The 22,343-nt window shown below is 38.6% G+C and overlaps 3 protein-coding genes across 17 annotated transcripts in view; 1 reads left to right on the top strand and 2 right to left on the bottom strand.

The window, feature by feature from the left end:
• The window catches only part of NUDT9 (nudix hydrolase 9), an 89,624-nt gene that overhangs the window by 23,079 nt on the left and 44,202 nt on the right, over positions 1-22,343 (top strand). For 5 of the 12 annotated variants that reach the window (XM_003357086.4, XM_003357087.5, XM_084973496.1 and 2 more), the window contains 2 exons: positions 766-850; positions 5,208-5,713. In XM_003357086.4, coding sequence (XP_003357134.1) covers positions 766-850; positions 5,208-5,386 — 264 coding nt within the window. In that variant the 3' untranslated portion in view covers positions 5,387-5,713. Of the gene's footprint in view, positions 1-765; positions 851-5,207; positions 5,714-6,238; positions 6,368-7,086; positions 8,269-8,636; positions 8,934-9,666; positions 13,460-22,343 lie in introns of those variants that run through there. The other 7 variants (XR_014813417.1, XR_014813416.1, XR_014813413.1 and 4 more) reach the window with 7 other exon arrangements.
• SCPPPQ1 (secretory calcium-binding phosphoprotein proline-glutamine rich 1) lies at positions 7,054-15,473 on the bottom strand. Its single transcript, XM_084971139.1, has 10 exons — positions 15,394-15,473; positions 15,101-15,170; positions 14,132-14,164; positions 13,962-14,039; positions 11,897-11,941; positions 10,512-10,538; positions 9,420-9,449; positions 9,264-9,330; positions 8,428-8,465; positions 7,054-7,187 (listed from the first exon to the last, which is right to left on the bottom strand). The coding sequence occupies exons 1-10, from the start codon at positions 15,471-15,473 to the stop codon at positions 7,137-7,139; spliced, it is 519 nt and encodes a 172-aa protein (XP_084827265.1). The 3' UTR covers positions 7,054-7,136.
• The window catches only part of SPARCL1 (SPARC like 1), a 44,031-nt gene continuing 39,964 nt past the window's right edge, over positions 18,277-22,343 (bottom strand). For 2 of the 4 annotated variants that reach the window (NM_001097422.2, NM_001435047.1), the window contains one exon: positions 18,277-18,730. In NM_001097422.2, the coding sequence (NP_001090891.2) occupies positions 18,702-18,730 (29 nt within the window). In that variant the 3' untranslated portion in view covers positions 18,277-18,701. Of the gene's footprint in view, positions 20,773-22,343 lie in introns of all 4 variants that reach the window. The other 2 variants (XR_014811769.1, XR_014811768.1) reach the window with 2 other exon arrangements.

The following is a 22,343-nucleotide window of genomic DNA, read 5'->3' as shown; positions in this document are numbered from 1 at the left end:
TTCATGTATTAACAGCTTAAATATTAGTCTTTACTAACCTTACTTATGGATCCTTGTTTAACTAGAAGAATCTCTCTTTGTGTATCTAAAACTATAATCACAGAAATTATTAAAATGGAAAAATTCTTAAATTATAAAGTTTTGGAAGAAGTTATATGGCCAAAGTATGACTGCTCTCAAATTCTGAAATTAGAGTCTCGGGTGTTGAGGGTTTTGTGAATTTTAAAGCTGCCCCTAAATGTTTTTGAGAATACTGTTTCCTGGGAAATTTAAAACAAGCATATGGAATGCTCCTGTAAAGGTTCTATAATATTTATATTTCTTTTTGTGTGTGGTAAAAAAACATATAACGTATAATTTTCCATCTTAACCATTTTTAAGTATATAGTTATGATAATTAAATGTGCACATTTTGTAGCAGGATATTTCTTTTTTAGTTTTTGGTCTTTTCTGGGGCTGCATGCACGGCATATGGAGGTTCTCAGGCTAGGGGTCTAATCGGAGCTATAGCAGCCGGCCTGCGCCAGAGCCACAGCAATGCGGGATCCGAGCCACAGCTCATGGCAATGCTGGATCCTTAACCTATTGAGCAAGGCCAAGGATCGAACCCGAAACCTCATGGTTCCTAGTCGGATTCGTTAACCACTGAGCCACAACGGGAACTCCCAGCAGGATATTTCTGACGCTAATGAAGGTATCATGCTCTGCTCTACCCATTCCTACTTCACCCTATAATTTTTTTTGTCTACCTTCTTTTAAAAATAGATCTATAAGGGATATGTTGATGATCCTCGAAACACTGATAACGCATGGATGGAGACGGAGGCCGTGAACTACCACGATGAAACAGGTAATTTTACTTAGGTTGATTAAGTTACCTGAATTAGAGGGTCAGTTTAAATCAAGCAGCCTACTAGGGCACAATTAAATCTGGACTATTTTAGCATTTTAAGTCAATCAGTTACTGATTATAGGATTATATTTGTATGAAACCAGATTGTTGATATTAAAGGAATATATAGAAGAAAGCTCTAAAAGTATAGCCTGTAACTGATTTCGTTTAATCCATGGGTAGCATGTAAAATTGAGGCATATATATATATATAGCTTTTAAGGCCCCTACCTTCAATATGGAAGTTCCCAGGCTTCAGGTCGAATTGGAGCTGTAGCTCCCAGCCTCCTCCACAGCCACAGCAATGCCACATATCCAACCCATTGAGTGAGGCCAGGAATCAAACCCACATCCTCATGGATACTAGTCGGATTTGTTTCTGTTGTGCCACAGTGGGAACTCCGAGGTTATATTTATAGACTAAAATTGTGTGCCCTAAAGTCGTTAAATTGTTTGTATAGTATGAGTCAATTTGTATAAAACAAAAGCAACTGAAGATTTAGGTAGGAAGTATGGCTATGATAAAGGAAATGGGATTTTTATTTGTTTTAGTGTTTAAAATAATTTGATGATTAGCATGCATTTTTAAAATATAAAACACTACCAAAAAATATGAAATACTGAAAAAGTTTAAAATGAATGCTTTTTCTGGTCCATTGATTTAAACATTTTAGGAGGTGGATGGTAATCAAAACTGTTATAAAAAGGAGGAGAAATCTGCTATCTTAAAAATTAATTATAATCTCCAGCTTATACATTGAGTGGCTGGCTTCTCTAGAAACATATTTTATTGCTAAATTGGATGACATTTTAAATGAGGGTACCATATCAGAGAACTGAATGTTCCACTCATGGCTCCTTTCTGAGTTGTGTAACCTTTCGAAAATCAGTTTGTTTTTGTTTGTTTGTTTTGTTTTTGTTTCTTTTTAGGGCCACACCTGCGGCATATGGAAGTTCCCAGGCTAGGGGTTCTATTGGAGCTGCAGCTGCTGGCCACAGCCACAGCAACGGGGGATCCGAGCCTCGTCTCCACCTACACCACAGCTCACAGCATCACTGGAACCTTAGCCCACTGAGCACAGCCAGGGATTGAATCCAAATCCTCATGGATACTAGTCCGGTTTCTTAACCACTGAGCCACGACAGGAACTCCCACTTGTTCTGTTGGACTCTGTTTTTTCCTTATAACATGGGCTGGAACGAACTAGAAGATCTGTCACTTTTACATTCTTGCTGAACTTGGGGAAATGCCAAGCACTGATTCCATTACTTCTATACAACAACTCTAACCACAGTGTTAGAATTCATTCATTCTTTCTTTCTTTTTTTTCTTTTTTTTCTTTTGCCTTTTCTAGGGCCGCTCCTGTGGCATATGGAGGTTCCCAGGCTAGGGGTCTAATCGGAGCTGTAGCCGCTGGCCTACACCACTGCCACAGCAACGCAGGATCTGAGCCGAGTCTGTGACCTACACCACAGCTCATGGTAACGCCGGATCCTTAACCCACTGAGCAAGGCCAGGAATCGAACCCGCAACCTCATGGTTCCTAGTCAGATTCGTTAACCACTGCGCCACAACGGGAACTCCTAGAATTCATTCTTGTATTGAGGATGTAGAAGAAATATTCAAAAGGAGAAATATGCAAATATAATTTAGAAGCAGACCTTTACAACTTAAGTACTGATGAATTTGTTAGGTATTTATATTTGGAATTACAAAACAGTGAGCCTCTAGAAGTTGGTTACATAGTGTCTGAGTTGTTCAACTTAGTTTTCACCCTTTCTTTCTTTTTTTTTAAAATTTTTTGTCTTTTCCAGGGCCACACCCACAGCATATAGAGGTTCCCAGGCTAGGGGTCCAATCGGAGCTACAGCTGCTGGCCTACGCCACAGCCACAGCTATGCAGGATCCGAGCCACATCTGCGACCTACACCATAGCCACAGCAATGCTGGATCCTTAACCCACTGAGTGAGGCCAGCCATCGAACCCACAACCTCAAGGTTCCTAGTCGGATTCGTTAACCACTGAGCCACAATGGGAACTCCTGTTTTCACCCTTTCATTCTCTCTCTTAACTTAAAAAAAAATTACGGGAGTTCCCATCGTGGCGCAGTGGTTGACGAATCCGACTAGGAACCATGAGGTTGCGGGTTTGGTCCCTGCCCTTGCTCAGTGGGTTAAGGATCCAGCGTTGCCGTGAGCTGTGGTGTAGGTTGCAGACGCGGCTCGGATCCTGCTTTGTTGTGGCTCTGGCGTAGGCTGGCGGCTGCAGCTCCGATCAACCCCTAGCCTGGGAACCTCCATATGCCGCAGGAGCGGCCCAAGAAATGGCAAAAAGACCAAAAAAAAAAAAAAAAAAAAATTACGGTCTGATAATTCCAGTTCTCTGCTATATCTGAGTCTGATTTGGTTGCTTGATTGTCTCTTCCGTTACTATGAGGATATACAAAGAGCTCTTGTTTTAGCCTTGGGATTCAGAATCCTGTGTGCTAAAGTATTCAATTGATTCTTCTAACAATCAGCTTTATTATTTAATTATTATAAAGGCTACCATTATAAAGATAAAGGATATATGTGTTATAGTGAGTTATTGAGAAAATCAGTGACATAAAGCTGAAAAAATTTAAAGGACTAGTTATTTCATTTCCCAAAGATGACCACTGTTATATTGATTGGTCTTCTTCCAGACTTTGTATAGCTGTTTTTAAAATAAAAAATAGGCTCACACTGTACATTCTGTTTCTTGAATTTTCACATAAAAGTATATTATGGACATATTTCTACATCAGTATTTATAAAAGTGCTTCACTTTTGACAGTTCCCTTCGTGGCACAGTGGAAATGAATCCGACTAGGGACCATGAGGTTGTGGGTTCGATCCGGCATTGCCGTGAGCTGTGGTGTTGGTTGCAGATGTGGCTCGGATCCTGCATTGCTGTGGCTGTGGCATAGGCCAGCAGCTGTAGCTCCAACTGGACCCCTAGCCTGGGAACCTGTGTATGCCGAAGTGCTTCACTTTGAATGACCATATGGGAGTCTGTTCTTTAGCTGTCTTATCGTTTATTTAATCTATGCCCTTTAGGCAGAAAGTTTGGTTATGTCCATTTTTTTTCATTTTGGTTATGAATAATGTTGCCTTGAATACTTCAGTAAGCTTGTCTTTTTATTTCCTTAGGATAAATCCTTTGAAGTAGAATTGTATCCTCAGTACCTAGTACAGAGTCTGATGCATGAGTCACTCTGATATTTGTTGAATGAATGCTCATCAAAGAGCATTTGCTTTTTAAAAGCTCTTGATAAATGTTGCCAAATTGTCTTACAGAAATATACCAGTTACATTGCCAACAGTGGTTGAAAGCACTTATTTTTAATTTTGATAATTAGAAATATTTGAATAAATATATTTATATGTATTTATAAATATAGCTATAAATATTTTATTTTATGGCTTCTGGTTTAGTGTCATACCTGGAAAAGTCCATTAACTGTATGACTATAAAGTAAGTCATCAGTAATTGTTTTCTTTCATTTTTTTAACATTTAAATCTCTAATTCCTCTGGAATTTTGATGTGAGTTCTCGTGTTTATTTAATGTGAACTCTTTTTTTCTAAGGATAATATTTATTTATTTATCTTTTTTTAGCCACACCTGTAAAAAGCTTCCAGGCTAGGGGTCGAATTGGAGCTGCAGCTGCTGGCCTACACCACAGCCACAGCCACAGCAGTGCCAGATCTAAACTGCATCAGTGACCTATGCTGCAGCTTGTAGGCAATGCCGGATCCTTAACCCATTGAATGAGGTCAGGGATCAAACCCGCATCCTCACAAACACTATTTTGGGTTCTTAACCTACTGAGCCACAATGGGAACTCCTACTTTTACTTTTTTTTTTTTTTTTTTTTTTATTATTTTCCCACTGTACAGCAAGGGGGTCAGGTCATCCTTAGATGTATACATTGCAGTTACAGTTTTTTCCCCCACCCTTTCTTCTGTTGCGACATGAGTATCTAGAAATAGTTCTCAATGCTATTCAGCAGGATCTCCTTATAAATCTATTCTAGGTTGTGTCTGATAAGCCCAAGCTCCCGATCCCTCCCACTCCCTCCCCCTCAGTACTTTTACTTTTTAAAGAGAAAAGCTTTCTTACTGGTACCTCTACTTAGAATTTAGGCACTTGGTTAAAATTTGAGCCTTTGGGAAATTTGAATAGCCTAGGTTTTAATTCACTTGGCCACCTAATATAATGATAATTTAAGGTTATTTTTTAGTAAGAAAACAAATTACTTCTTCTTGATGACTTTTTTTCTTTGGTAACCAGGTGAGATAATGGAGAACCTTACCCTAGAAGCTGGAGATGATGCTGGAAAAGTGAAATGGGTGGATATCAATGATAAACTCAAGCTTTATGCTAGTCACTCTCAATTCATCAAACTTGTGGCTGAGAAACGAGATGCACACTGGAGTGAGAACCCTGAAACTGACTGCCAAGAGTTATAGTTCGCAAATCTCCATGTAAATCAAAGGCCAGCAAGAGAGCACGTACTGAAAAGAAGGCAGTATCACAGAACTCATATATAAGTAGGTCCCTTGGAAATTATTTTAATCACTTTCAAACTGATTTGCATTTGGAAGGTTTTGCATCAGAATAAAATTAGTAAATATGATGAAATAGAACACATAATTTTCTGCTTTCCAGCCAGAAGAGCTATAAACCATCATATTTTGTATGTATTTTATTTAAGCATGGCTTAAATCAAATTTGAAGAACAGATGCTCTTTGCAGAATCAGAATCTGAATAAAGATAAATTTTTGTTCAGCCATAACTTCTGCTTTCCATCTAGTTCTTATTTGTCACGTTTTTTTTTCCCCCATTGATCTTTGAGTCCTGAAGGAGGTTCCTGTCACATCAAGCTTCTTTTGGAGGCACACCAACCACCATTTATCTTTAAATTATTTGCTCACATTTTGCTTTATATGATCTTGTTGAAGCTGATTTCAAAAATAGAAGCCTTATTTATTCTTGACTTTAGAGTCAGTTTTAGGAGGAAATTTCGGTCACTCTTCTAGTCAATAAAGATCAAGCTCAATGATCAAGAGCACCTGTTCTCATTTCCAAAAATTCTGAGTTAAAAAAATACGTCCGGGAAATCAGTAATTTAAATTGGTATATGCATTTCACTGTACTGTAACCATATGTGCCATAAATGAATTAAAAATAGAATGGTCAGAAAGGAACTGAAATCAGACAGAGACAGTCCTTGAGAGTTAACGTGTCGTTTGTTAGGAAGGGATTGTTAAGGGCTGACATGGGTTTTTGAGAGACTCACTGTTAACATTGTAATTCCCAGAGGAGAGGAAAGGCGTTCTTGGAAGCAGGGAAGAGGGAGGAAAATAACACGGCCTCTTCTCAGGGGACATGTGTGTCACATTCTGGCCAAGACATCTATTGGGACAGTCCCATGACACTAACGCCTGAGGTAGGGACTGTTATAATTCCGTCTTCATTCCAGTTGGACCACACATGGGGCCTCTGAAGGAAAGGAGGTTTAAGGGATAAAGACATGGTTGCTTTCTTTTCACATACGTGAAAAAGGTATTAGGCTTATTCTGTAGCTAGAGGACAGAACTAGGGCTAAGGTAGATCAATCAAAAGCTTTTTTTTTTTTTTTGATTTGGTTTCAAAACTCCTTTGGTAGTAAACTTGAACTGAACTGACAGGAGGCTTTTTTCCCCATCAGTGTGGCTATAAGTTTTGCTGAAAAAGGTTATAATGTTTGATTTTAGGATACTGCCTCACACCCCTGTGGAAGAGCTATAAGGTTTATTAATTTTCTGAAATCCACACAGATCCTGGCCTTTGGGCATAAAATAAGGGATTTGTGCTTGACAAGGATGATCGGCTCAGTGGGTGAGGGGTAAGGTGACCTTGACCCAGCATGGAAGAGTCTGAGTCTACTTTTACTGTTTGGGAGGAAGACTGCTTCTTCCTAACACTGAGTACAGTTCTCTAAAATTGAAACTGCTTACAAAAGCTTTTGAGAAAGTTTAAGCAATTGCGCATTTACTCATGTTTTAATAGTTTTGACACATCTACACTGACATGACTAAAGATATTAGGTTATATTAAAGTTTTATTTAAAGAATGACTAAAGCACATGATCTATAGATAATAGATTTTTTTTGTGGCATTTTGTAGTTTTCATTGGAACATTTACAAAGTATGCAAAATGATCAAACTGCTACACACTAGAGATGGGTAGAAGTGGATAATCTTCTAACTGTAAGTACCAGCACCATCTATAATAGAGAAAAACCAGGTTAAAATTTTAGTTTAAGACATTTCTGGAGGAACACCTGTTGCCACATCACTTGGTGATATTGCCTTCATGTTTACTTTTCTTATATTTTAGATATAAGGAACATTTTTATTTTTTTAAGAGACATTTAGTAAGATAAATAATGATAGCAACCATTTTTCGACTGTCTGTGTTATGTGACTTAAGCCTCACAACAGTCCTGTGAAGTTAGGTGGTATGATTTCCATTTCACAGATGAAAATGATATTTAGGAAGGTTGCCCCAAGGCTTACTCAGTAAGTAACAGAGCTTGGATTTGAAGCTTGGTCTTCCTAGTTCCAGAACCAATTCTCTATCTGTCATATTCCCTACAAAGGTTATGAAGCTTTTATGATTTGTTACTTTAAGTTTGTGGTTTGGAAGGATATATATTACTTAAGCAGTCTTATCCATAGTAAGACATTTATGGCTTATGACTTGACTTTTAAGGGCCACATCTGATTTGGCTAGCATTGCTGAATTTGTTTGCCTAATTTTGGCCCAGAGATAGTTTATTGATAAGATAGATCTTAACCTAAGAATGAGTGGCTGCAATTAGTGTTTGTCTTGCCAGCAGGTGTTTTTGAGATTTGAAAGCATTTCAAACTTAAATAGAAGCAAATGGCTAAATGTAGCTAAAGAGGGCATCTAAAATTTATAACTGCTTTTAGAGGCTAAATGCTACTCTGTGTTACAGTATAAGGTCTTATCATGGTTGCTATTGTTTTTTAAAATATTTGTGGGAGTTCCCATCGTGGCGCAGTGGTTAAGGAATCCAACTAGGAACCATGAGGTTGCGGGTTTGATCCCTGCCCTTGCTCAGTTGGTTAACGATCCGGCGTTGCCGTGAGCTGTGGTGTAGGTTGCAGACGCGGCTCGGAACTCGCGTTGCTGTGGCTCTGGCGTAGGCTGGTGGCTACAGCTCCGATTCGACCCCTAGCCTGGGAACCTCCACATGCCGTGGGAGCGGCCGAAGAAATGGCAAAAAGACAAAAAAAAAAAAAAAGAAAATTGTGAAGTTTTAATAAAGTGATTTTAAAATATATCCTTTGAAGAAAGCACTTGTAATTAATTTGTTTTTGTTTATACCTGCTTTAATCATTATTAACTTAGTATGGGCACGATCAGGCTATTAAACTCTTAGGGTAAAAGCACTAAAAATACATAATAATACTTAAAAGATATTTGGAGATTTTACTAACCGTATATAACTTTTGACATAGTAGTAAGAGAATTATTTCTGCCAAAATAAACAATACAGATTATAGTTACTATATGAAGGTATTTTTGCCATAATTTTTTCTTTGCCTCCACCCATGTCTCCCATCTTAATGGTTATTTAATGTTGTTGGGTTAGTGTTGGTACAGTCATGTGTGTTAAGAGATAGAAAATAATGTGGTTCTGTTACAGCTGAATACTGATAAATTGAACCATCAACTGTCTTCTCTGCAGCATAGAGCTTCACTTCTCCCATTTCACCTTTAATGGCCTGATAGGAGCATGTAAAGTGACAAACACTAAATAAGCACTTTGGGGCAATGATACTTGTTAGAAGGGAAACTTGGGTGAAATCCAATTTCTTTCTCAAAATTAAGATTGAGAACATTTTGATTCATCAGCTTCTCTCAGGTAGGTTAAAAATAAATGCATACTGTATGTAACTTTAATTGCCATTACTTCAGGTATTGAAAAAAGGAATTTACCTTTTTGGTTTGTGTGTCTCTCTCATATATTTTAAATGAAAGCAAACTTGGATGAGAATCAAAGTAGAAATCTCAGGGTTTGTAGCCTCGCCATCAAAAGAGCTCATGCTTCTGTCTTAAGGAGATTTTTTAACCTAATACAGTTACTTATGGGAACTGAAGTTTTGTCAAATACTATGGGCATTGTGAAAAGAATTCATTTTTAAACCTGCAGAAATTCTGATATACAAATCTTAGAGGAAATTAAGTTTATACCTCATGAGCTTTAATTTGGGTAGATCAACTGGGTTCCATTCTGGCATATGCTTTTATGGTTCAGAAGGATTATTCTTACCTTTTCTGAGATTAAATATCACTTTTATCAATATAATCATAGAAAAAAGTCTTATCCCAAAGAAGCCCTAAAAATAAAAATATTAATAAGATATTATCTTCAGTCCATTAAGTAGATTTATAGTTTATAATAGCTGAAAAATTAATATGGACTTACCCCAAGTTGGTTCAAAACAGAAATGATTAACTATGAAGGAAGAAAAAAATCAATGATAGTGACATCAGTGGGTTTACTCTTTAGCTTAGTTTTTCTGTGTGTGTGTGTCTTTTTTGTCCTTTTTAGGGCCGCACCCGCGGCATATGGAGGTTCCCAGGCCAGGGGTCCAATCGGAGCTGTTGCTGCCAGCCTACGCCACAGCCACAGCAACGCCAGATCCGAGCTGCGTCTGTGACCTACACCACAGCTCATGGCAACGCCAGATCCTTAACCCACTGAGCGAGGCCAGGGATTGAACCCGCAGTCTCACAGTTCCTAGTCGGGTTTTGTTTCCGCTGCGCCATGACGGGAATGCCAGCTTATTTTTAACTTAGTACATACATTAGCTAAAATATTTTCAATATGAAAACCTTTGTTTTTATTGAAAAAGCAATTCCACTTTACTGCTTAGTATTTTATTTGCATGACTTTAAAATGAATATGAAATATCTAGATTTAAATTCCCTTAATACACAGGAATATTTTCTTGTAACTGCCTGTAATGGTACTCACCATGCCTGAAATATAAAAAAAAATTGATGTGAATGGTTAAGAAACTCGCTGTGTACGCTTCCACCCAAGTGCTGTCTTTCATAAATTTTGCGAATTCCCTATTTGAATGATACTTGAACCAAAATTTTAGGACAGCTATGATTTTGTTTCGAGGGTTTGCTTGCATAAGCAGTTTCACTGGAAAAGTATTGCTTTGTAGCTTCCATGTGGTCCTATTTTTAGAGGCGGGCAGCTTGTTCAGAATATTGACCACTGTCAAAAAGATGGATCCCTCTATTTTTCGAGCAGAGTCCATCCCAGCATATGTGCAAGAATAGGTAAGCTAAAGCTCTCACTGGTCTTAGGCAAGGACATTGCCCCAAGATAGCATTTGTTCTCTTCGGATGCCTTTTCCTATTTCCCGACTTGCTTTATTTTATTTCTAAATGAATTGGACTAATAGAGATGGTCATTTTTACGATGAACTAGCTCATCTTGTAATAGGGTATTGAATGTAATATTTTTATAAGCTTCATAGATTAACAAGGCAGATGTATTTACCGCTATAAGATCATTAAGTGTCGGCACCTGGAATAAAGGAAACACAATCAAATAATCAAAGAGCTGTAATTCAGTATTTTATCTATCTTTTCTATTTTATACATTTTATATCAGTTTGATTAATAAAAAGCATGCTTTTTAGAATTTTCAGCATTTATAAAATTAGGTCAGTAAGATTGACATTCACTAATACCTACCCCTTGGTACCCATCCCCTCTTCAAACCTACTATCACTGGAAACATGTAATCTGCATTTTTCTTTCGTGGACTCCAAACACAGGAGCTTTTTGGAAAGATCTTTAAACTTACACATACAGGATTGGAAAAAAGACTGTATTTGGACATCACTTCTTTTTATTTTATTTTATTTTTTTTGTCTTTTGTCTTTTTAGGGAGACGCACCCGAGGCATATGGAGGTTCCCAGCTAGGGGTCCAGTCACAGCTGTAGCTGCCGGCCTATACCACAGCCACAGCAATGCCAGATCCAAGCCTAGTCTGTGACCTACACCACAGCTCATGGCAACACCGGATCCTTAACCCACTGAGCAAGGCCAGGGATCGAACCCAAAACCTCATGGTTCCTAGTCGGATTCGTTAACCACTGCCGCACGATGGGAACTCCGGGTATCACTTCTTTAGGAAAAAACTTTAATAATATCACATCCTATAATTGTAATAGAAGTATCATTAAAAACTTGAAGTTAATATGCTACATTATAATTTATTTTTTGGTTTATTTATCTCTTCCTATGTTATTTTCCCTCATTCAGTAAAATCTTGTCAAAATAAAATTTAAATCATCCTTTGATACCATGACCATAACCTTAAATATAGTTCATAGGCTTCTGGGACAGATTCCATTTCGATAAGAATGCGTTTCCCCCTCACTAATGGTAAATGTAAGCATAAAATTTTAGAGGTGAAATGGACTTTATAAATCATTCATTTTTACTTTTTTACATTCTAAAAGAAAGTTAGGTATAAAGGATTTAATGTAAGCTTCTACTCCAAGTTAATGTGAAGAAAGTTAGGTATAAGGGAGTTAATGGAAGCTTCTACTCCAAGGAGTTAATGTAAGCTTCTATTCAGTGACAGAGCTTGCATCTCCTGATTATTTGACTTCAAATGTTTTTTCCTACTGATCTCCTGGGTTCCCTCCACACAATCAAGGAAAGTTTCAGGTTTTAGGTAGTTCAGTTTTCAAGGATATGCGACATTTGTACCTTAAGTGATTCAAATAAGACAAAATAATGGTTCTCATTATTTTTGGTAATAATGAGATAATAATTACTTTTGGTATCAAATTCCTTTCCAAATCTAAAGAATTTTCAAGTTTTGTCTTGTATTCATTTAAATACTTTCTTACAGGAAACTTTGTAATTACCTGATTTGGATTATTGGGAATTGGAAAAGGAATAGGAATTGTAATCTGCAAAAAAGGGGAAAAAAGTGAACTGTGAATAATAAGCTTTTTTCTCATTTATTCATGCCCTCAGCCATCCATTCACCCATCCATCCAGTATTTATTGAGCTATTATGTGTTCTCAGGGACTCCACTTTCTAGTTGGTGGAGATGAGATTCCAGTGGATTTCAAATAATTTTTTTCTAAGATGTATTTTTCTTATTTTGCTTAGTCAGTCGTTAAGTGCAACAATCTCATGTGTGTTGATAGTTCTTGCAAATCCTTCAGTTTCTCTGTAGTAGCTCATTCTTTTGCCTGATTTTTAGTACCATTCTGCCATCTGGTGGAAGGAAGAGAGAGCTTCTGTTTCAAATACTAGTGATTTTTTAAATTGCCGCATAGATTTACATAATTTGAAACATAAAGATGTTAATAGTGATTCTTAAATTCTAATTATAAACCAAGGCTCCAGGATTTTGCATTAATGTAAAACAAGTCTTACTGGATTTCAGCCGGAAAAAAAAAAAAAGGGCACCACCTAGCCCTGACTCAACCAAAATGTTAGGAAGTAATTATAAATGCAAGAGCATAGAAATTTAGTGTCTAAGGGTCAGTTAGTCCATGTGAAAACATTAAAGAGAAAGACTGTTCCACTGAGGACTGTAACTTTGGTGGCAATTTCCAAAAGCCTACTTAAGGTTGAGAAATAAGTAGTTCAAAACTAAATATAAGCAAAGGGAAAGTGTTTGTTACATTTAGATAATAGAAATAATGCAAAATTGTGTTAATGTTTTTAAAATATTTAGGTGATAGACAAGAAGTTAAACAAGAGGATATTTTATTTTATTTTATTTTTTTTGTCTTTTTGCCATTTCTTGGGCCACTCCTGCGCATATGGAGGTTCCCGGGCTAGGGGTTGAATCGGAGCTGCAGCTGCCAGCCTACGCCAGAGCCACAGCAACATGGGATCCGAGCCGGGTCTGCGACCTACACCACAGCTCACGGCAACGCCGGAACCTTGACCCACTGAGCAAGGGCAGGGATCGAACCCTCAATCTCATGGTTCCTAGTTGGATTTGTTAACCACTGCGCCACGATGGGAACTCCAAGAGGATATTTTAAAATGTCTATGAACCTTCCAAAACACCACTGCCTAAATACTGTTTATTTAACATGTCCCAACCTGTGTTGCAGCCTGATTGCCCTGGTCATTCTTTCCCTGGATTGCCCTGTCCTTCTCAGCCCTTGTTGTTCCCTCCGCCTGGAGTGCTCCCCCCGCACTACCTGGCTGGGACACCCTTCCTCTGTGAATGAAGTCTTTGACACATAGCCTGAGTCAGCTGGTTTTGTATTTGCCTCTAGAAGCACTTATCAAATCGCATCGTTTTTTCCTTTGTGAATCTCTCTTCCTCATCAGATTCCTAAATGTATTCATACTCTTTGGATTTCCAGCAGTCACAATAGATCCCATTACATAGTCGATACTCAGTGAATATTAACCAAATGAATTCTGTCTGTACTAATAAAGGCAACTCTATTATGTATTTAGCATTGTTCTGGCCTTTATTTTAAAGATTTATAAGAATCCAGATATTAGGAGAGATTGGAAAGAGTACAACAAGAAGAGCAAAATAATTATTTTGTTTGACCTGAGAAAAGTTACAGAAAGCTGGGGGGAAAAAACATTTTAGAGAAAAGAAAGCAGCAAGGTGATTTAGAAAAAGGAGAACAGGTATTCTAGAAAAAGGTTATTCCCTATGTGAAGAATAATTAAGCTCATTATAGTTGACATAATTTAGTGTAAACCCCTTTTTGATAGCAAGCATAGAGAGAGAGTGAAAGAAGTCCCTGAAGCTTTGGAAGGGAGTTTGCTATAGCTGCTTGTCACACTCCACCACAGCTATGCAGGAGGGGAGTGTGAACAGCTGGTGCCTGGTGGCCTCGCAAAGCCTCATATTTCTGTGTCCAAATTCGGAAAATGCTATGACCATCATCCAACTAATAAGTACTCTTTGCAAGTTGAGATTCCCCCCAACCCGTGCTTACCAGAGGCAGTTGTGGAGGTGGGGGAAATGGGATCTGAGGAAAAAATAGTGGTCCTTGTGGTGGGTGGAAGTTAAATCTCTGTAACGAGAAACATGATATCAGTTATTCCAAACACTTGAAAACTTTAAAAATGATGACCACGTCATTTGAAAATACAACCAGAAGTTTACCTGACCACTGGAATGTCCTCCAGATTGTTCGAGCTTGTAAAAAATAACAGCAACAAGGTAAAGCAACATGTGACAATAATTTACTCATCTCCAAGACATTTTACTCTCATGAGAATGGTTGACAAGCCGATATTGAGCGTTATGCTCATCCCTGATACAGCTTTCCCTCTGAACTAGAAAGCAGTTGAGTCTAATAGGGGAAAGTTGTATTAATTTTGTCCAGTGATTTAGAATTTGTACTTTTTACTTTTAAACTTATTTCCAAAGAATGTTTTTCTTTACATTTCTTAAGATTAATCACATTGCATGCCTCTTTATCTTTGAATCAACAGTGTTCTCAATGTAGTGCAAAGTGGAGAGAGTATGGAAGTGTAAATTTAAATTTTGTGTGTCCCCAAATACAAATTTTGAAAGCTCCCTCCCTTCTTTGAGGTCTCCTTTGTTGCAGAATGTACAGGGGATGGGGGTTCCTGCTGGCTAGGTACCCTAACATTTCAGACTATAGTAAACACACATGGGAGGCGTAGAGCCCATTGCATAGATGAGGAAGCCTGGCTGTAGTCAACATGAGGCATTTTGGGGAAGGGAATTGTAAATGAAACTCAGTTGGAACTGCTTAATTAAGACCTACGTGACTATGGAATACTTTCTCTATATTGCGAAGTTTGCTCGAGCGCTTCCTATGTTCCATTAGATGCATTTTTATCATCCTGGCATAACTCTGAGGTAGTTCTTAGAACTCCTTTTACAGGCTGGGAAGCCGTGGGTTAGTTTCTTCCTCAAGGTCATGCAGCCTGCAAATGGCACAGGGGGCTGGGATTTGTGTGGGAAAACTCTTCTGAAGAAGAATGGTAAATTCCTGGTTCTGCAACTCTCCTGGAATGAAAAGGTAGAGGAAATGCTTTCTAGCCCGGAAACACTGTGTCTCCAGACTGGAAAGGGAGTGGAAAGCTGAGGAGGAGTACTCACGGGGATGGCAGGGCAGTGGCAGCGATCCCAAGGCCAGCCAGGGTGAGAAATTTCATTCTGAAGGAGCAGTCTGGAATTGAAGGGTTAAGAGATCATTTTTTTTTTTTTTCCCCTATCCCATTATAAATAGACTTTTTAGTTGCTGGTGTTAAAATTGTGGTCAGCCTGAATCCTGCCTCTAGAGCCAGGTTTTGTAAGCCTACAACAGTGCTTTAAAAACTGCCTTTAGACAGGACATGCATTTTTTGTCTCATAACATTGCATCCGCTTACTATTCTTCCTTGTAATCTCACAGTTCAACCTGTACTGTTTGGTCCCTGAGGTTATTTGAATTTGTGATCTCTACTCTCAAATCTTCAGACACCAAGGTCATAGCAACTTAGAATAAAAGATGTACCGCCACTGGCTTAAATGAGAGTTAGTATGTAGTATATGAATAAATCCGTCGTGAGCGCCTACCCCCAAGAGATTTACCAGGTCTTCATATGGTCTGGATGCTGTTACTGACAATTAAGGTTTCTCAAAAAGGAAATGATACGGAAAAAATCTTGAAAGGCATCATGGATTGGTAGAGAATAAACACAATATGAATAAATTCAATAAAACAAATCAATGTGGTCTTGACTGGCCTGCCGATTCTGAATGCAAACCTTTTTTAATGGTCCTTAAATCACATTTAATTCAAATTAACTTACCTTAGTTTCAAACCAAGTCGCTGTACTCTGGAATTGAATTTTGGAAGAAAAAAAATTTCATCATATTCCTATTAAGACTTGTCCTCAGCACCTGAAGCAAGTTATTTATATTTCCAACTCTTTTATACATATGTATTTGAGACTCAGCTCTGATTTGTCTTTGTGCTGTTTTACTTTGCCTAAATTTAGGCAGCTTATCTCCCTCCCTCCCCCTTCTTTTTTGTGTTTCTCCTTTGCATGCCTTTGCATTTTTTTCCCTTCTAGATTCAAACCCTTGAATTTTTTTCTTCCTTTGATAGGTGGACCTATTAGAAATCATTAAATTATCCAAAAACAACATTTTTACCTAATACAATCAATTCAGTCTAAATTACACTGTCTTTTCAATTACCTTTGCTTCAAATGGTCCTTGGGCAACAAATTCAAAGAGCAGTGTGATCTAGAATCTCGATGCCCACCTAGTATTTAAGCCGTATTACTAATGCCTTTGTGGTCATGGGCAATATGAGTCACAAAATTCAAAGCTAAATTGAATAATTATTCTAGACTAGGAACTCCAACTTCTTAAATATCTCAATTACACAGAGATAGGCTTAAAGACTGATTTCTGAGGAAATAACTTCATCACCTTGGTTGGAATTAGAGTCATGTCTGTATTGCAAACAACTCACCATTAAAAATTGTGACCACTAAGAATATTTAAGTGCTTTTACAGTATTTCAACAAGGGCAACTCTATATATGGGAGCCTTAAGTAATAGAAAAATTTAAGGTGCTAAAACTTTCTCTTATTAAACAATATTTTTATTTCAAAATGAAAATTGTTTTCAAGTAAAAAATTTTTAGTGAATGTTTAGGTAATGTCCCTAGCATTAAGGTCATCTTTCACTATTCCAAAACGTTTAAAATATTTAAAATATTAAAAATAGTCAGAGGTCTAATTAATGCCTCCAAATTCGATTTCACTGTTTTGAACAAATGTGCAATTAGGAACTTGGTTTCTACCTAGTCAGGACCTCTCATTACTTTTCTTTGCAGGTACACATAAGAATATTCTGAATTGTGGGATAATTCCTAAAATTATTTCTGTAGTTGGAAGGAATTATAAATAATGCTTAATTACACTTTGATTAATCAAATTGAACATAATTATTTAGACATGACCTCGTGTGATACTTTCTGGTTAAGAACAAGTGACTCATTGAGCTAAGAAAAGAAATAAAAAATATAATTTAAAAATGAATCAGAGATTATTCTGATAAAAAACGAACTTCCAGGAGTTCCTGCTGTGGTTCAGTGGGTTAAGAGTCTGGCTGTAGTGGCTCAGGTTGCTACAGAGGTATGGGTTTGATCCCTGGCCCAGTGCAGTGGGTTAAAGGATCCAGCGTTACTGCAGCTGTGGCTCAGATTCAATCCCTGGCCTGGGAACTTCCATAAAAAACAAACAAACAAAAAACAAACAAAAAAAACTTCTTTAAGTGTCCTTCAGATAAAATTGCTAGGGGCAGTGACTGTAAAACTCTGAACAAATTTTTTTTTTTTTGGTCTTTTTTGTCTTTTTTGTTGTTGTTGTTGTTGCTATTTCTTGGGCCGCTCCCGCGGCATATGGAGGTTCCCACGCTAGGGGTCTAATTGGAGCTGTAGCCACCGGCCTACACCAGAGCCACAGCAACACGGGATCCGAGCCCCGTCTGCGACCTACACCACAGCTCACGGCAATGCCGGATCGTTAACCCACTGAGGAAGGGCAGGGATCGAACCCGCAACCTCATGGTTCCTAGTCGGATTTGTTAACCACTGCGCCACGACGGGAACTCCTGAACAAATTTTTGATTATTTGAATAAAGATAATCAAAGCGGTTTAAATATGTGAAACACCATTTTATTTTCTTTTAAATACTGTAAGTAGAATAAACTGGGTGACAGTTTCTGTTTTTGCCTTGCTTTAAACCTTGAAAAGCTTAATTTTGGTGTCTTTTATATTTTTGCCATCTAGTTTTTACTATATTAAAAAATTTCGAAGACACATTTTCTTGCTATCAACTTATGCTAGTGCTATTCATCTCTGACTGCATTGGACAGGGCTCTCCACTGTGTGTTATCTGTACATTCTCTTTATTTTGACATGAAATATGTAGAGATTTTGCTGGGCCTCCTCTCCCCAGACGCACATGTACACCTGCACAAAAACTAAAATTAGTTGTATCAAGCAGTGCAAAATCATCCATATTTTAAATTGAATTTGAAGAAGAGCACTTGAATTCAGTTTTTTTCTGTTTAAACTTACATCGTGACAAAACACTTTCAAGAGCTAAATACTTGCTTCCCAGAGGAACTATCTCCCCCAACCACATTCACACTTTTTTTTTTTTTTTAAGCAGTAAAGTCTAGAAAGTGTGATTATAATTTTATGTGAAGTATGAACCCTGGGTTGGTCTTTCACATGTAATTGTTTAAGTAAATGACTGCAAACAGGCTTGAATAAACATTTAGATTTTTATAGATTTTATTAGAATATTAAGATATTGAAAACACATCAGCAACAAGGAACATTATTTCACTTTTTTGAAGTGCACATGATATTATGGACAAAATGAATGTATTTTTTTTTTTTTTTGAGTGTTATAATCTAAGTATTTTGTGAATGGGTGCAGGGAGTGAGGAGTTAAACTGTTCACAGTGTATAGTATTTTGCAAATACTGACTTTACTTAATTTAAACGTTTTATTTCCAAAGTTAATGTTAAATGCCTGGTGTACATACTGTTATCAAGCAGTTATTCTCATTGTCTTCTTAGACATGCAAGCATTTTGCTAAATATAAATCTATAAGTATCACGTTGCATATGCTTGAGAAGTGATCAAAACAGGAGGATGCAGAAAAGTTTGAGTTCTTTCAAATCTTAATTCAAAACAGGAGATTTTCATCTATGTCTTCTGTAAAAAACAAAAACAAAACACCCTTTTAGAAAGTAGCCAGAACAGTAATATAAACCAACGATTTAGAACTGGGAGGTCAGAGAAGCCATCGGTAAGGCAGTAAGATGGTGGTTTTCAGTTCTGGTAGGGCATCAACATGGCCCATGATATTTTAAAAATATGTGTATCCTTGGACCTCACTCCCGGCCTCCTGAATCAGCATCTCCAGTGGTGGCCAAGGGCATGCATACATTTAGAAAACTCTGCAGGTAGTTCGAGAACCACTGGTAGTAGTGACTGAGGGGAGACCCAGCCAAAAAATGCCAAGTATACCACTCTATAAGGGTTGCCAAAATATAATCGAAATCAATAGAAATATAGTGCCAGTTATATCAGATTTCCAATCAAGGAATTTTAAAAGAACTTGCTGCCACACTTATGGAAGAAGACAGCGTCCTCTGGGGAATATAAGGCCACCCCTTACCAGTGTGGCCCACTGTACTCCTTAATTGAACAGATACCTAAAGCAGATTCATTGGAAGCATGCTACCCTGTCTGGAACACCAGGTAATTTTCCTGCTCAATGTAAGTCTTCGTCTTATATTTCCTTTGAGTACTGGCTTCGTTTGTCAAATAGGGTACTAGGCTTATTACCTATAAAGGCACTGATATTTGCACTCATATTCTATGTCTTCTTTCTGGTGTTCAGAAGGGGGATGTCCCTCCTGCTGACTGTGAGGCTAATTCTTGGTTTGTGCCTAGGATCTAATCTGACCTTTCCAGAATTCTCCCCCATGTTCCTCTTTTTTTTTTTCTCTCTCACATCCACAGTCTTTCCTTTTTCACTGGGTCCTTCCCATTCATGTTTAAATACGCGGCATATCCAGTCTTGAGAACGGTGCCCGGCACTATCTAGACCACCAGAATGACTGACTGAGTGAGTGAATGCGTGAGAGCTCAAGCCTCTTTTACTCTTAGAAATTCTTCCCTCAAGTCCGTATCCCTCTCTAGCTCGTCGCTGCCTTCAAACACCCATGTTCTTTCTCAAGGTCTGGCTTTCATCTCTACCATTCCACCAAAACTGCTCTTACCAAGGCCATCTGGGCTATCCTTATTCCTGCGTCCAAAGGATGTTCTTAGTCTTGTATCTTCCTTGACATCTCAGCAGCATTGAGCTCTGTGCTTTGTTCCTGCTCTTGAAACATCTCCTTAGACATGGCACTATCCTGTTTTCTTTTTCCTTCCAGGAGCTTTTTCATTCTCCTTCCTGAACTCCTTCTTCCACTGTCGAGATGCTGTTCCTTGGTGTTCAACCCATGACCCTTTTCCATTAACTCAGCACATTTTCCTCAGGGAATTAATTCCTGTTCCCTGGTATCAATTACTTTTTGTATGCTTATACTTGCCAAATATGTACTTAAATTCCCAAACTCTGTCTTGAAAAGCACATCCAGATATTCAACTATCAACTGAACTTTATCACCTAAGTACTTCAAAATTCAATGTGTCACAAATGGAATTGATCATGTCCCCCCAAACCTGCTTCTGTTCTTGTGTTTTCTGTCTCAGTGGAAGGTCCCTCTCTTTACCTGCCTGGCCTGAGCTAGGAACCTAGGCCTTGTACTTCTCTTCCTCTCAGTCTCTGAAGTGGCTGCTGTCTGCCTCCACATGCTTCCTATAAAACATTGTCTTATTATTTCTGTATGCTATACATCTTGAAGATGTTTATATTCTTGAATATATCTTGAATATGCTGACTGGGGGCGGGGGGTGCACCCACAGCATGCAGAAATTCCCAGGTCAGCGATTGAACCCATGTCATAGCAGTAACCAGAGCCACAGCAGTGACAATGCTGGATCCTCAACCCACTGAGCCACAAGGGAACCCCTGTTGATATTTTTTAATATATACTTTAATGCTTTTCTTTCCCCTACTATAACCACCTAACTCAAGTTCATATCACCTCTTGCCTGGATTTACTGTAACTGTTCTCTGACTTATCCACAAGGTAACCAAAAGAATCTTTCTTAAATATGTAGCAAAGCGGAAACCAATCCGACTAGAAACCATGAAGTTGCAGGTTCCATCCCTGGCCTTGCTCAGTGGGTTAAGGATCTGGCATTGCCATGAGCTGTGATGTAGGTCGCAGATGAGGCTCTGGTCCTGCATTGCTGTGGCTGTGGTGTAGGCCGGCAGCTGTAGCTCTGATTTGACCCCTAGCCTGGGATCCTCCATATGCCATGGGTGCGGCCCTAAGAAACAAACAAACAAACAAACAAAAAATCAAGTGAAATCACTCCCTTGCTTAAAACACTTTGATGGACCTTCAAGACTCAGAGGATAATATCTTTAACTGGCTAGGTAGGACCTGCATGATGTGACTGGTTTCCCTATTCATCTCACTTGGAAGGTTTTCCTAAAGATCAGCATGGCTATATGTCAATACATTGTATGTCGTAGGCATTAAATAAATGACTCCTTAATTGAATCCCATTTTTACACACAAGGAAAATGAGACTTGCTGAGGATCCGTCCTCACTCACTGGTTAATGGCGGAGCTGGAATATTTTAGCACATCTAGTTTAGAGCAAAGGAAGTTAAAAATTCAGGACAACTCTGGCTAAAATTTATCTTGTCCTGTGGGTTTCTCAGTCCTAAGGGAGTAAAGGGTATACTGACAAAAAGACTTTTTTTTTTTAGTTTTTCCTAGCAGCATCCCAAAGTAGTAACTTGTTTACATGTTCTGACTGCATATTTGATACTGCTTTATTGGCTTACTGTGTGATAATTCTTTCCCTTCTTCAAAATAGCGCAATCATGGCCAAACCACAGTGAACAAACAAGATCATTAGGAGCTTTGCTAGTCGCTGAACTTTAAGCCCTTCCTGCCCCTCCCAGACAACCACCCAGCACAGAGCCCCAGTGAGCCCACATGCTGGGGTTTCAAACTGCCAGAAGTTTCAAAGGGGACAGGAAAGTGTGACTGGTTTCCTTAAATCACCTCTGTTTAAATTTGCCTTTGGGCCACTCCTTTAAAATCACCCACCGTATATGGGGGGCAGAGATACATATGTCCTGCCCCAGGTAAGTTCTTCTCTTGATAATGGTCGAGGGCAGGGGCCGGGCAGCTGTTCTTAGGTACATGTTGTCTTTTTAACAGGAATTGGGAAAAACAGTGTTAGCCATTCTTAGGGAGGTATTTGAATTTGAAAGTACTGTGCTTATAGAATAGATGTTAGAAAGGAAATTGGCATTATTTGCACGAGGCTGGGTCTTAATATCCTGTTAATTTCCTATCGATGTTAATGGGGTGTAAAGCTCATGGGCTGCCAGCCTCCACCACGGTCCCCAGTGATCCCCCCCTCCTGTGGTCCCCTTCCTCACTGTGGCAGCGTTAGACTGTGTGACCAAGAGAATATGGCAGAAGTATGTCATTCCGAGATGCGATTCCAAAGGCCAGTACTGCTTCGGTCTTGGACTCTTTCTAAGTCTCTCCCTAATCACCGGCTTGGAGGAAACCAGATGCTATGTTATGAGCAGCCCCGTAGAAAAGACCGCGTGCTGAGGAACTGAAGCCTCCTGCCATAGCATGTAGGTGAGCTTAGAGCAGATCTAAAGCAGATCCATCCA

The sequence above is a fragment of the Sus scrofa genome, chromosome 8, assembly GCF_054392235.1.
Source record: "Sus scrofa isolate SSC_HxYL_T2T_F1_AM1 chromosome 8, Sscrofa_HxYL_maternal_Yorkshire_Landrace_v2.0, whole genome shotgun sequence".
NCBI classification, from domain to species: domain Eukaryota; kingdom Metazoa; phylum Chordata; class Mammalia; order Artiodactyla; family Suidae; genus Sus; species Sus scrofa.
Note: the sequence above shows the minus strand (reverse complement) of the source record. Positions and strands in the feature narration are given on the sequence as shown.

Bases quoted from the DNA above. Each gene is read 5' to 3' on its own strand.
- SCPPPQ1 (XM_084971139.1), bottom strand. From the start codon at position 15,473: ATGACCTTGGTGTCTGAAGATTTGAGAGTAGAGATCACAAATTCAAAT. The intron at 11,942-13,961 runs GTAAGCACGGGT...CCTTTTTTGCAG, and splicing joins CACCTCCACAACTGCCTCTG to ATTACAATTCCTATTCCTTT. The intron at 8,466-9,263 runs GTAAGAATAATC...TTATTTTGGCAG, and splicing joins GATATTTAATCTCAGAAAAG to AAATAATTCTCTTACTACTA.